The 15425-nt window shown below is 42.7% G+C and overlaps 1 protein-coding gene across 5 annotated transcripts in view; it reads right to left on the reverse strand.

Annotated features, from left to right (window-relative positions):
- Positions 1 to 15425, reverse strand: part of PCLO (piccolo presynaptic cytomatrix protein) — a 299418-nt gene that overhangs the window by 272057 nt on the left and 11936 nt on the right. For 4 of the 5 annotated variants that reach the window (XM_038741412.1, XM_038741411.1, XM_038741410.1 and 1 more), the window contains exon 1: positions 12267 to 13330. In XM_038741412.1, the coding sequence (XP_038597340.1) occupies positions 12267 to 13241 (975 nt within the window). In that variant the 5' untranslated portion in view covers positions 13242 to 13330. Of the gene's footprint in view, positions 1 to 12266; positions 13666 to 15425 lie in introns of those variants that run through there. The other variant, XM_038741414.1, reaches the window with a different exon arrangement.

The raw sequence follows: 15425 nt of genomic DNA on the forward strand, positions 1-15425 counted from the left end.
GCTTCTTCTTCATCTCCCTGCTGCCCCTCAAGGGAACAAAGGCAAGAAAGCAGGCTGGAGGGATACCCTGGTCAGCAGTACTACTCTCCCCCTCTTCAAAGCCTTATTGAATGCACATCTCCTCCAAGAAGTCTTCCCAGACTAAATCCCACTTTTCCTCGTCCCCCACTCCCTTCAGAATCACCCTGACTTGCTCCTTTTGCTCTCCCCACCCCTGCCTCCCAGCTCCACAGCACTTATATTTCTGTAATTGTATTTATTTGTATTGATGGCAGTCTTCCCCTCACAACCCCTGCCCCAGACTGTGAGCTCAATGTGGGCAGGGAATGTCACTGTTTGTTGTTGTACTGTACTTTCCCAAGAGCTTAGTAAAGTGCTCTGCACACAGTAAGCACTAAATATGATAGAATAAATATGGTTGAATAACCTCTGGGCCTCACCTTGGTTGAGCCATAGCATGGGGAAACACTGTCCTCTGAGCCCTGGCAACTGTCCCTTTAAACTGTAAGCTCCTTGTGGGCACAGAACACGCCTACCAACTCTATTATACTGTATTCTCTCCCAAGCACAGTGCAGTCCTCTAGACTGAAAGCTCATTATGAGAAGGGAATGTTTCTGCTAATTCTGTTGGAATATACTCTCCCAAGTGCTTAGTACAGTCCTCTAAACTGTAGGCACATAATGGGCAGGGAATGTGTCTGCGAATTCTGTTGTACTGTACTCTCCCAAATGCTTAATACAGTGTTCATCACATAGTAAGCACTTGATAAATATCATTGATTGACTGCTCTGTACCCAGTAAGCCCTCAGTAAATATGACTGATTGACCATTCAACCCAATGCATCAGGGAAAAGCTTTTAGCTTTTTAGCTGAAGAATAATTGCAAAAATTCTACCTGGAACTGCAAAGCACAGAGCAAAGGGAGCAGGGCAGGCAAAGTTATTTGCCATCTAACTTCCACTCTGAATCCTGTCTTGCTAGAGAGTGAGAAGATCTCAGTGCCATGATTCCGGAAAGACTAACCAGCCAGTAGTCGGTGCAGCTGCCTGTGTGAGTCAGTAGGTTGAGAAGAAGATGCTGCCAATGAAACAGTTAATTTATCACTGCAGCTAAGGGCTGATCCGCAAATGAAGTCTGTCCCTGCTTTCGCAACAGAACAACATCTGTTTTTATTACAGTTAGCCCAGTGTGCCATTTGCTGTAATTTAGAGTAAAATAGCAGATCTCCAGAGTGTTCCAGAAGCTGATATGATACTGATAGCCAAGCAGAAAGAACAGTCAGGGCATTCTCTAAAACAGTTGTGCCATTTTGGAAGTTATGGAATGGAAGATGTGGGAGGTCTTTATTTTGGCTTATGGAATACTAACTCCTCTTGGTAAGTGCCTATGGACTAGGGGCAGAAGGGGAGAGGGGGAGTTAGACTGTTTCAGTGAAGGCATTTCCATCCTCAGCAGCTCCTCCAACTTGGAACCCTCTGTGGATATAGTAACTACAATACTTAATAATAAGTATGGTATTTATTAAGCACTTATTATGTGACAGGCACTGTTCCAAGTGCTGGGGTAGATACAAACTAATCAGAATGGACACAGTCCCTGTCCCACTCACAGTCTCACAGTCTTAATCCCCATTTTACAGATGAGGTAACAGACACAGAGAAGTGACTTGCCCAAGGCCACACAGCAAACAAGTTACAGAGCTGGGATTGGAACCTATGACCTTCTGACTCCCAGGTCTGTGTTCTAACCACTAAGCCATGCTTCTCTGGCTGTTGATCATGGCTGTTTTCAAAGACCTAATTTTGGCCTCCCCTGCCATGCTTCCTCTGACATAGAATAATCACTTTGGTATTTGTTAAGCACTTAATATGTGCCAAGCACTGTACTAGGTGCTGGGGTAGAGCAAAGATAATCAGTCTCCACACTGGGCTCACATTTTAAGGTGGAAGAAGAACAAGTATTGAATCTCCATTTTTGCAGGTAGAATCAATCAATCAATCAATTGTATTTATTGAGCGCTTACTATGTGCAGAGCACTGTACTAAGCGCTTGGGAAGTACAAATTGGCAACATATAGAGACAGTCCCTACCCAACAGTGGGCTCACAGTCTAAAAGGGGGAGACAGAGAACAAAACCAAACATACTAACAAAATAAAATAAATAGAATAGATAAGTACAAGTAAAATAAATAAATAAATAGAGTAATAAATATGTACAAACATATATACATTATATACAGGTACATATACATATATACAGGCACAGAAGTGCCTGTAGAAGTGAGGCACAGAAAAGTTAAGTGACTTGCCTGAGCTCACACAGTAGACAACTGGTGAAGTCAAGATTAGAATCCCGGTCCTCTGACTCCCAGGTCCATGCTGCTTTTCCTACTCTCTCCATTCACTCATTCAATCATATTTATTGAGCACTTACCGTGTTTTGAGCACTGTACTAAATGCTTGGAAAGTACAATTCGACAACAGATAGAGACAATCCCTACCCAACAGTGGGCTCACTCAGTCATTTTTAAAACTGTTTCTCCCATACCTCTCTGGATTTCTCTCCATCCAAATTGTCATCATGGTGATCCAGGTTCTTTTCAGGTCCAGGCTTGCCTACTTCATCAGCCTCCTCATGAGACCTCCTGCACCCAGCCTCTCCAGTCTCCATTTCATACGTCACTCTGCTGCCCTGAACATTTTTCTAGAACATCATTTCTTATACACACACACACACACACACACACTCACACACACACTTCCCCACTCCTCAAAAATCTCCAAGGAAAAATTTCCTCATTGGCATCGTCACTCACCCTTGTACTACTCCCACTAAAACCATGTTACGTGCTTCACTCCTCTCAAGCAAACTTCTCATTCTGTGTGTCATTCTCCTCTCTGTCGACTTCTTGCTCACGCCCTCCCCTCCTACGTGGAACTCCTTCCTACTTAAATTCCAGGAGATGACTGTTCTGCCCATCTTTAAACCTCTTCTAAAATTACATCTTCTACAGGAGGCCTTACCTGATTATTCACATCTCACCACTCCATTTCCCCACACTCCTCCACACCCCTACTTTTCCAGGACTTCTGAGTCATCTAAGCTCTTGGGAACTCCTCTGACCCCAGTAGCTCTTATATACACATCCTCAGACTTGGGTTCTTCCCCCTAACTGAAGTTTGAGTATCTTTGTCCACCACTGAGCTGTAAGCTCCTTGAGGATGGGGATGGTATCTACTCATTCTTTCAAATGCTCCAACTGTTCCAAATAGACCAAACATTCAATAAATGTCATTGATTGATATCTACTGCCCCCTGAATAAGACAGTTGATGACAGAGGGGGACACAACAAAGGTAGAAAAGCAGGGTGACCTAATGGAAAGAGCACGGTCCTGGGAGTCAGAGGACCTGAGTTCTAATTCTGGGTGCACCACATGTCTGCTATGTGAGCTTTGGCCAGCCACTTAAGTTCTCTGTGATTCAGGTACCTCATTTATAAAATGGGGACTAAGACTGTGAGCTTCACATGGGACCTGGATTGTGTCCAAACTGCTTATCTCATTCATTCAATTATATCTATTGAATGCTTACTGTGTGCAGAGCACTGTACTAAACACTTGTATCTACCCCACTGCTTAGTACAGTGCCTGGCACACAGTAAGCACTTAAAACAAGTTACTAGTTAGTCAATATTTTGCTTGCCATTTTCCTTCAGTATTTTTTCTTAAAGCAGCATTAGTAGTAATAGTATTTATTAAGTGCTATTACGTGTAGAGTGCTCTATTAAGCTCTGGGAAGTTGGGAGGGAATGTGTCTGCCAAAACTATTGTATTGTACTCTCCCAAGTGCTTAGTACAGCGCTCTGCACATAGTTAGCACTCAATGAATATTATTGATGATGGTGATGGAAGGGGGTATGGGAAGAATTTAGACAGCTCTACTCCCTCAAGCAGCTCACAGTATATGAATAGAGGCCTCTCCTGGTAGCCCAAGAGGTCTAGTAACCCACAAACGAATTTCTGTTGCTTCACTGGCCCTGAACTGATTTCAGCTCACCACAGAATGAGAATCGCCAAATATTGATCTGTCATATTGCTTTTAACATAATCCTAAAGCATTGTTTATCCAACAGAACCCCTTCAAAAAGTATAAGGTGGAAAGTCTAACGGTATTGCCACTATCTGTTGTTTTACCCAGCCAATGATTCTTTTCAGAAGCTTGGGAGAGTATAAATAAGGTGCCAACTTATTTATAAAGCTATTTAGGTGTCAGAAAAAATTCATTTTCATTAAGTCTATAATAACAGAACTGTTCATATGATAAAAGAAAAGTCAACTGGAACCTGAACAAAGATATGAATGCTCCTGCGTAAACAGACTGTAACCTTACCCTCTAGACTGTAAACTCATTATGGATAAGGAATGTGTCTGCCGACCCTGTTGTATTCTCCCAAGCAAATAGAACAGTCCTCTTTACAAAGTGCTCAGTTAATACCAATGATTGAAATAGCTGACACTCTTACACAGGATGATACCTCAGTTGTTGGTTCATTCCACTGCATTTTAAGTCATAACTCTCAAAGACTCTCACTTTTATACAAAAGACCAACTCTTTCAATTTTGCAAATCCTTGAAGAATCCACCCTTTCAGTAATCCAATAGTTATCCTTCTCTAAGGTATTGCCCTTATGTTTTAGGCTTGCTTACCTTCTGACCTTTCTTTGCTTGAGTTTTTATACAGGACCTTTTATTCCTCCTTTTCAGGTTTACAACATCTTAAGTATGTTCTAGGAATACTATTCCCTCTAGGGATGCGAACATAAATCAATCAATCAATCAATCGTATTTATTGAGCGCTTACTATGTGCAGAGCACTGTATTAAGTGCTTGGGAAGTACAAATTGGCAACATATAGAGACAGTCCCTACCCAACAGTGGGCTCACAGTCTAAAAGGGGGAGACAGAGAACAAAACCAAACATACTAACAAAATAAAATAAATAGGATAGATATGTACAAGTAAAATAGAGTAATAAATATGTACAAATATATATACATATATACGGGTGCTGTGGGGAAGGGAAGGAGGTAAGATGTGGGGGATGGAGAGGGAGACGAGGGGGAGAGGAAGGAAGGGGCTCAGTCTGGGAAGGCCTCCTGGAGGAGGTGAGCTCTCAGCAGGGCCTTGAAGGGAGGAAGAGAGCTAGCTTGGCGGATGGGCAGAGGGAGGGCATTCCAGGCCCATATCTTTCCTCCACCCCCAGCCATTAAACACACACACACACACACACACACACACACACACACACACAGAATTTGGCTGAGTGACTACTAACTAGTCTGTTGAAAGTGAGACTAATCGCAGGTCTAATTCTCCAAATCCTGAGCCCCTCTTCTGCATTTTGAAATCATTTCCTCATCCAAGTTCCTCCACTCTACAGGAAGAGGAGGGTAACTGAGGCCCCAACACAGTAGAAATATATTGTGGAGAAACAGTGATGCAATTTTTTTTCCAGAATTGTCCCAGCTCCTTGTACTTAATATCTTCCCCCACTGATTTTAAGGGTCCAATATTCACACTGGATCAGCAAGCAAGGTTTTGGTTTATGGTCACTGTTGAGGATGCTGCAAATATTGATTTGGTTCAAACAGATAATGATTTGGTCTGACAATATCCAGGAGTTCAAGGCTAAGGAGTGTGACGCCCCCCACACACCTCTTTTTTCTGCCTGTATATGAAATAGTGTGCTTGTCAAAGCTCATAAGCACTAAAGCAACAGGACCAAGAAAAAATAAACCAAACAATCCAGTCGATTTAGCCCTTGGCTAAAATTCACATACTGCAAATAAGTCTTGTGGTTTAGAATGAACACTCTACTTGATATCATACAAATCTGAATATCTGGACAAGAGATTCTAAAAGTACATGTTGATTTAGATTTGTGGATATACATGAGTTAAATAGTAGGCAGCTATTCACATATCCTTCCATTTAAGCATCAGCTCATATACATATCCATTCATTCAATAGTATTTAGAGTGCTTACTGTGTGCAGAGCACTGTATTAAGTGCTTGAGTATAATACAACAATAGACACATTCTCTGCCCAAAATGAGTTTACAGTCTAGAGGAACCCAGAGACAGACATTAATATAAAAAAATAAATTAGAAATATGTACATAAGTGCTGTGGGGCTGGGAGAGGGAATGAACCAAGGGAGCAAGTCAGGGCAAAGCAAAAGGGAGTTGAAGAAAAGGAAAAGAGGGCTTAGGGAAGCCCTCTTGGAGGGGATGTACCTTTAAAAAGGCTTTGAAGGAGGGGAGAGGAATTGTCTGTCAGATTTGAGGAGAGAGGGCACTCTAGGCCAGAGTTAGGACATGGACAAGGGGTTATGGGAAGATTGAGACACAATGAGAAGGTTAGTAGAGGAGCAAAATGTGTGGGCTGGGTTGTAATAGGACAACAGCAAAGTGAGGTAAGAGGGGGAGAGCTGATTGTATGCTTTGAGGCCAGTGGTGAGGAATTTTTATTTGATGTGGAGGTGGATGGGCAACCACTGAAGTTTTTTTGAGAAGAATGGAAACATGTCCTGAATGTTTTTTTTCAAAAAATGATCCGGGAAGCAGAGTGATGTATGAACTGGAGTGGGGAAAGACAGGAGGTTGGAGGTCAGCAAGGAGGTTGATGTAGTAATCCATGGAGGATAGGATGAGTGATTGTACTAATGTGGTAGCAGTTTGGATAGAGCGGAAAGGTGGATTTTAGCTATATTGTGAAGGTGGAACTGACAGTTTTTAGTAGTGGATGAGAATGTGTAGATTTGGGAATCATCTGCATAGAGATGGTAATTGTACCCATGGGAGCAAATGAATTCCCCTTTGGGGCAGAGATTGTTTCTATCAATTCTACAGCACAGTACTCTCCCAAGCATTAAGCACAGTGCTCTGCACACAGTAAGAGCTCAATATATATCTTTGACTTATTGATAGATCTTCATTACACTGTCAGAGTGAAAAATGTGTCCATAGCACTGCTTGTTGACTTCATTATTTTCTCCTACTTAGGCAGTGAGCACTGTCTGGGTCAGGGACTGTGCACAACCTGATTACCTTGTATCTACCCCAGCATTAAGTACAGTGGTTGGCACATAATAAGCACTTCACAAGTACAATGACAATATTATTATTATTATTCTGCTCTACACATTAATAATTATAGTATTTTCCTCATCTTCCACTCCTGTCTTCATCGTCCTGACTTGTTCCCTTTGCTCTTCCCCCACTCCCAAACCCCACAGCACTTACTTATATATGTATCTGTAATTTTATTTATTTGTATTGATATCTGTCTCTCCTTGTCCCCCCTGCCCGAGCTCCCCAGACTGTGAGCTCATTTTGGGGAGGCAATGTCATTGATTATTGTTGTACTGTACTCTCCCAAGTGCTTAGTACAGTGCTCTGCACACAGAAAGCACTTAATGCAGTTTTATGAATGAATGGTATTAGTTAAGCACTTACTATGTGCCAAGCACTGCTTTAAGCACTGAGGTAGATATAAGGTAATCAGGTTGGACACAGTCTCTGCCCCATATGGGGATCACAATCTTAATCCCCATTTTACAGATGAGGTAACTGAGGCACAGAGAAGTAAAGTGACTTTTCCAAGGTCACACAGCAGACAAGTGGCAGAACTGGAATTAGAACCCATGTCCTCTGACTCCCAAGCTGGTACTCTTGCTACTAAGCCATGCTGCTACATATTACACTGACTCTCTCTGGTCTGTGGCAATGCAAAACACCATCTACTTTCCCATATCATAAAGCATATGTTTCTTCTGCTTCCAACCCTCTCTTCTTTTCTCTTGAGACATCAAAGCCATGCCTTAGAAATACAGCTCAAATCAAGCTAGGTTAAAATAGCTTAGCACATTTACAAATTTTGGGCCAGCAGGCCAGAGACACCAGGAGGGGGGTGGGGTATGTGAAGTCAAGTGAAATACTGCGCACAAAATGGAAACATAGTTGACGGTATAATGTGGGTTCTAAATCATTTCCTTCTGAGGCACCATCTCTATAAGAAAAGGCTGGTAAACTTTTACTTTTTAGTGGGTTGAGAAGGAAGTAGTAAAAAGACTTGTAAAACTGGGAGGTGTGTTTTGAACTCCCCACAATACTGTTCCAGAAAACACACCCATATTCATTCATTCATTCAATCGTATTTATTGAGCACTTACTGTGTGCAGAGCACTGTACTAAGCACTTGGAAAGTGCAATTCAGCAACAGGTAGAGATAACCAATACCCAACAGCGGGCTCACAGTCTACATCTGCTCAGTCATCCACTCTGACATCCTAGGTCCAGCCTACTCCCACAACAAACTGCTTAAATAACATTCAGGCAGATTCAATATCTCTCAGGAAAATTTGCAGTCAGTCCTGACAGAGAAAACTTCAATTTGCATTCTAATGCTAAGTTTCCTCGGGGTTTGGGGTGGTTTTTTTTTTTTTTAAAGGTGAATCAGCAAACATAAATTTGAAAAGGAGCAAGAAAATGCATCTGTTTATTCCTGCCTTTATCTGTCCTAAGAACTAGCTGCAAGGCCTAATTGTCTTCAAGCCACAAATGCAAGCAGACAGGCAGAGAAACTCCAAGAGTTGTGAGGCTTTCTGAGCATTAGTAAAGGCAGATTAGAGGGATAAATCCAGGGCAAACCAGCTTTGAGAGACCTTTGGGTCCATAAGAAGGACTTGCTCCGTTTCCTGAAGCAAAGGGATAAGTGATTCTCATACATCTTTGTTAGTCCCCAAGACTTATGTAGCCTCACTTTTGTTCAATCAATTGATCAATCATATTTATTGAGTATTTAACTACATGCAGAGAACTGTACTAAGCACTTGGAAGAGTACAATGTAACAGTTGGTGTCTACATGTTTTGTTTTGTTGTCCATCTCCCACTTCTAGACCTTGAGCCCGTTGTTGGGTAGGGACCGTCTCTATATGTTGTCAACTTGTATTTCCCAAGTGCTTAGTACAGTGCTCTGCACACAGTAAGCACTCAATAAATACAATTGAATGAATGAATATTCCCTGCACATAATGAGCTTATTTATATATTAAAAACAAGGTCACAGAAGAAAGTATCTAGTCTAGTCATACAGCAGATGGAAAATGAAATTTCAGTGAGAACATTACCAATTATTTTTATAATTGCTTTCACATTCTCTGGTGGGCACATGTGTGTTAGGACTTAGGTGACCAAGGAAAGAGAAAATGAGATAGATGATTTGTCTCAACTCACAGGAACTTTGGCTTGTTCTTTTCATAAGGCAATAAGAGTCTGTCACTCCTGACTGCCAGAAGGAAGACAGGAAAAGGCCACTGGCTGTGGAATTTGTTCCTTTGGGGCTTGAAGCAGAAATCTGCTGCAAAAAGATTTCACTAACTCCCTTCTATTCCAAATACCGCATACACAATCTGGTTTTAAAAGCTTGCCCAGGAGCAGCATTGCAACCAGGAATGCTTTTGATTGCTCTTAAAGATCTGAAGTCAATGAATGGTATTTAGTCAATGTTAACACGGTGCAGAGCCCTGTACTAAGCGTTTGAGAGAATACACTACAGAGTTAGTGGACATGTTTCCTTCCCAAAGGAAGCTTTCAGTCTAGAGGAAGAAGGAATAGTGCAAGAGAAATAATAATGCTGGTATGTATTAAGTTCTTATGTGTTAAGCAGTGTGCTAAATGCTGGGCCACACACAAGTTCATCTGATTTGACACAATCCTTGTTCCACTTGGGGCTCACAGTCTAAGAACCAGTATCTTAACCCTATTTTACAGATTAAGAAACTAAGGCACAGAGAAGTTAAGTCACACAGTAAGTGGCAGTGCCACATCTTAGAACCTGGGTCTCTTGACCCTTAACTCCAGGCTTTTTCCACTAGGCAATGCTGCCTACTTAGAACAGTGCTTGACACATAGTAAGCGCTATACAAATACCATAATTATTAGAAAAATTCACGTATGATCTATTCCAGGAGCTTCAAACAGGACATTCGGGATACAAAACCACATTTCATTATTTTTCTTTCCCCAGTCAACTTTGATTCACCCTTGTTAGGAAGTCAGAAGTGAGGAAATGGAACTTAGGACAGACTTAACAGAAAGTGGTTCCAAGCAAAGTTTGGGGATCCAGCTTTCTCTTCTCCAACCTCTAATAATAACAACTGTGGTATTTGCTAAGCACTGACTCTGTGCCAGGCACTGTACTAAGCACTGGGTGAATACAAACAAGTCTGGTTGGACACAATTCCTGTCCCAAGCAGGGCTCAAAGTCTCAGCCCCCATTTTACAGATGAGGGAACTGAGGCTCAGAGAGACTTGCCCAAGGTCAAACAGCAGACAACCAGTGGAGCTGGGATTAAAACCCATGACCTTCTGACTCCCAGGCCTGTGCTCTATCCACTATGCTATGATAATTCTTTTCCACCCAGAAAAGAGAGATAAGCAGCACATCCACTATCAACCCAGCCACTCCAAACCAGACCCAGAACTGGTTTCTCTCAGGGGGCAGCAAAGCTAGAATTACACCTGAAGCAGCAAGAGGAAGGCGGCACAGGACAAAGAGGGCCCAGAGAGACATCATGGTTATTTTCCTTTCCATTGGTAGTGAAAGATAAAGGGCATTAAGCTTGGCTCTAAAATGCTTCAAAGCCTAAAAATTAAAAATGATTTCGCTCACTTGGCAGCTATTTTATTGCGTTAAATGTCTGCCTTAAGATCGTCCCAGCTAGACTTCAATCTGAATTCCATACTTGGCACTGTAAATTAGTCATCTGCCCAAATGTTCTTTTAGACTGTATTCTTCTAATTAAATAAATGTATCCCTAAAAGGATAGAAACCCTAAATACCATATTCCATACCCATCAGTTTGACATTCATGACTCCATCACTATCTGCCAGAAGCTCAGAGCTGAGTTAGCCTACATTTCCACCTACATCCCTAATACACAGGCTGACTCTACTTCCTTGTTTATCCAGAACAGCCCTATATTTTTGTAGGTTGTCTTAAGCAAGTGTTGAAAACATACAAATGTCCCAAGTGGTGACTATCCCAATTAAACTTCTTTGCCCACTCATACCCAAATGCTCGTTTCCTCTAAATGTTTGGCTAGCCACCCTCTCCAAACCAGCATGTTCAGCTTTGGTCCCATGCTATTCAAAGACTTGCAATACAGATTTTCCAGCTCCCAAAACATTCATGGTTTAAATAAAACACCACATAGCAAAAAAGTGAAAATTATGGGCACTATGGCCTAGTGGAAAAGCCTTGCAGTCAGAGGGCATGGGTTCTAATCACTGTTCTGCCACTTGAATGTTTTATGACCCAAGGCAAGTCACTTCAATTCTTTGAGCCTCAGTTACCTCATTGTTCATTGAGGATTAAATTCTCTTCCCTCTAATTTAGACTGTGAGTTTAATGTGGGACAGGGACTGTGCCCAATCCGATTATCTTGACTCTATCCTAGGGACTTAGTACAGTGTCTGGTACATAGTAACAAGTATCTTAGAAAATGGATTTCAGTCAAGGGATTTATCGAGCACATACTGTGTCAAAGGACTGCATTAAGTGCATAGGAGAATACAATACAGTTGGAAGCATGAGCTTGATTTGAGGGTGCTATGACTATCATTTTCCCCAACATATAGGAAGGACCTTTCCCTATAAAATTTATGATTGGCTTCAAAGCCATGAAAGCTCTCCTTCAAAATGTCTAGTGAAAAATTCACCGTGGCTCCATCCTGCATTAGTTGCCTGAACATGACTTCCCCCAGTCTGATCCCAACAGACTGGAACCACCAACTCTGACCAAACTCATCCCATCCTTGGTTTTTCAAAAGTGGTTCTGAGCCAGAAAATCACTGAGAAATAACAGTAAAATCTGAGGTGGCCCCTGAAAACTACCTCTAAAGGACTTATTGATGCTGTGATCAATCTAAGGACCAGAGATATTTCTGAGTCTATATCCATTTCCTTTTTTAAGACAAGCATTGTTGTCATCAGAGAATAAGTGTGCTGTCATATTGTACTCTCCCGAGGGCTTAGTACAGTGCTCTGCAAAGTACTCAAATACAGTTGATTGATAAACGTCTTAAGAGATCATGTCAATTAATATGGTATGGACTGTGATGTCCATAAAAGCCCGGCACTTACTGTCTGATGGCAGTGGCAATAAACCAAGTAATTAAGTTGTAACAAAACTCCTCACCTCTGTAATATGTGGACTGGGGTTAAATCCACAGAGGCTGCAGACTGTGGTTTGACACTGAGTGCAAGTATTGTAGTTGGCCTTTTCAGGAGTGTGCAGCAGCAGCTCGGTAGTAGTGCAAAGGGGACAGAAGGTCTTTGAGGGACCCAGTTCTGCAACTGGTCCCAGAGCCGGGGATGACGTAGTCGTTGGTGGCAGAGGTTTTCCAGATCCCACTTGTTGGCTTGAGGGTTTTGTAAGCAGTTCAGGACGGGGCTTTGGGAGGCCCACCGACAGCTGAGAAGGGGGCTTTGCTGGGACCGGCGATGGTTGAGGGGGGGGCTTTGTGGGATCTCCAGGCCGCTGAGTCGGGGGTTTCGCTGGGCCCAGCGATGGCTGAGGGGTGGGCTTGGTGGGGTCCTCTATCTGCTGAGGGGTGGGCTTCACAGGGCCCACTGATGGCTGAGGGGAGGGCTTCATGGGGCCTGGTGAGGGCTGAAGGGAGGGTTTTGCAGGGCCTAGTGACAGTTGAGGGGTCGGCTTCGCAGGGCCCGTCGATGGCTGAGGTGGGGGCTTGGTGGGGGCCGATGATGGCTGATGGAGGGACTTCGTGGGACCCAGTGACGGCTGAATTGGGGGCTTGGTGGGGCCCGGTGACGGATGAGGGGGAGGTTTTGCAGGACCTGGAGATGGCTGGGGTGGGAGCTTCACAGGGCCTGGAGATGGATGAAGCGACAGTTTGGTTGGGCCTGGTGGCTGTGAAGAGGGTTTAGCAGGACCTGGTTTTGTGAGGTCTGGATGCTGGGGCTGAGATCTTGGTGGTCCCCGCTGCGGAAGGGGTTGTTTGGCCTGTTCCATCTGAGGAGCTGCTCCCTGCCCATGTACTTGAGCTTCCTTCCCTGGCACCGGAGTGTGAGGCCGACTCTTTCCTGCTGGCTGAGCTGCTGATTTAGTCGAGTCAACCAGCTGAGGTCCGGTTTTACTAGGGCCCTGCATTTTAGGTGATGGTTTGGGAGATTGTTGCTGAGGTTGCTGGGACGTGGGCTTTGAAGTTCCTTCTGGTTTTCCCTGCTCTTTCTGAGCTACCTTTTGCCTTCTTGTGACATCTTCCTGTGATGCTTCAGAGTCTGATATTAAATCAAAAGGATTAAACTTATTTACAACTGAGGAGACAGCACTTAAGGGGTTACCCTCAGTGAGAAAACTGGGCATCATGCTTGTCTTCTGATCTTCCTTCAAATCAGTTCTCGATTTAGATTCCCTCAGGCTGATGGTTGAGGGGCTCCTGCCGGGTGATTTCTGTTCTGTTTTAAAAGTGTCTGTGGTTCTGCTTTTGCTGAGGCTGGGCTGTCTCGGGGAGCCAGGATCTGGAGGTTTCCCCGGTTGTTTAGGATGGTGGCTGGGATCCAACTCTGGTCTCCTGAGGTGGCAGGGGAAAATGGAGACAGAAGAAAGAAAATTAAAACTGTGGAATTCATTCTGGAGATATATTTCCATACCGAAAAGCCCCAACACAAAATAGGGTATAAAGGCATTGATCATTATTGAAAAAACAAATACAGTAATTTGTTCACATTTTTTTTTAGTAGAAAAAGAAAAGGGGGGTGGGGAGCGGCGGCATTCAGATTATAAATTTAAATCTACTTAGTACCTGCCTTTCAGTTTCTATTTCTAGACCCTGAGTATTTTGCGGCTTATTTCTTGCAAGTGCATTATGAAGATTAATGGGTTAAAGACTACATACAGCACCCTGATGTTGTGGTGAAAGGCATTACACAAATAGGGATTGCTATGCTTATGATACTATTATAGTGTGAAATAGTTCAGAGCCAATTTTTTTCCTCGGGGAATAATCTGGACTGTCATACAATGAGCCTTTCCATTTTACGTGAGTCCAAATCTCCTTTCAAATATGGACACAAAGCAAAAGAATTGGTTCCTAAATGACCTTTTGGCAAGTCACTCTGTCTCCTGTCATTCTTTTCAGATTGTGAGCCCCTGATAGCCAGGGATGGTGGCTGAATCAATATCCCTGCATTCTCTCCAGTGCCAATGTAAGAGCTTCATAAATGCTAATAATGTGACTGATCAAATCACCCTTATTCTGCCCATTCATTCATTCAATTGTATTTATTGAGCACTTACTGTGTGCAATGCACCGTACTAAGTACTTGGGAGAGCACAATATAACAACAGACACATTCCCTGCCCGCAAGAACCTCACAGTCCAGAGGAGGAGGAGGAGACAGACAGTCTACATTTGAACGATAGTATACCAGTTATCTCTGCAAAACTAATTCAAAATGTACTTGACAGATGAGAGGTGGTGATTAGATTCTTTTCACTAGTTCTGCTAAACAGAAGATTAATTGTTATTAATTGTTATCCATGGAGCAATAGAAATGCTAGAAACTTGGAAAACACTACTAATGGCTGTTTGGGCAGTCGCTTATCAAAATATTAATGCAATGAGTCATGACTTCTTTAAATGAGGAGTGTTTGGTAATGTGTTTGGAACATTTGAGACTAGGTTTTCTTGTTAAAAAAAAAACAAATTACACATTACACACAAGGAAGCACCTCTAACATTAGATAAGGGATCTCTTAAAATCCAGAGCTTCTAATTCCCTGCTTCAAGTATCTAATAGAGTATACCACACACCACAGTTTTGTCTACATGAAGCAAATCAACCAGAGAATTGTCCAGTCTTTTGCTTCACTTCATCAGTGACCAACATGTGCCTTTTGCACATCAGAAACACAATTACTAAAAGATTTCAAAAAATATAGCCAGGATTAGAAGTACAGAATTATATGACCAACTGGGACCTTAAACTCAGCATTGCAAAAAAACAAGCTCCTCATGCTTTCTCCCAACCTACTTCCCCTAACTTTCTAATCAAAGTTGCCAAAATTATCATCCTCCCTATCCCAGAAGCACACACTTTTTGGGTCATCTTAGGTTCTGCTCTGCCTTTCACCCTACCACCTTCAGTCTGTTTCTGGATCCTCCTGGTTTCCACTCATATTTCTGAAAACTTATACTTCTTTTCCAACTCTATGGCCAGCAGCCTCCTGGCTCCAAATCCTTGAGCCTCTTTTTTCATCTCCCAGACTCCAGAGTCTCTTCCTTTCAATTCAGTTTATCCTCTGTGATATAGATCATCTTCCCTCCCTCAT

This window comes from Tachyglossus aculeatus (genome assembly GCF_015852505.1).
Source record: "Tachyglossus aculeatus isolate mTacAcu1 chromosome 12 unlocalized genomic scaffold, mTacAcu1.pri SUPER_6_unloc_1, whole genome shotgun sequence".
NCBI classification, from domain to species: Eukaryota; Metazoa; Chordata; class Mammalia; order Monotremata; family Tachyglossidae; genus Tachyglossus; species Tachyglossus aculeatus.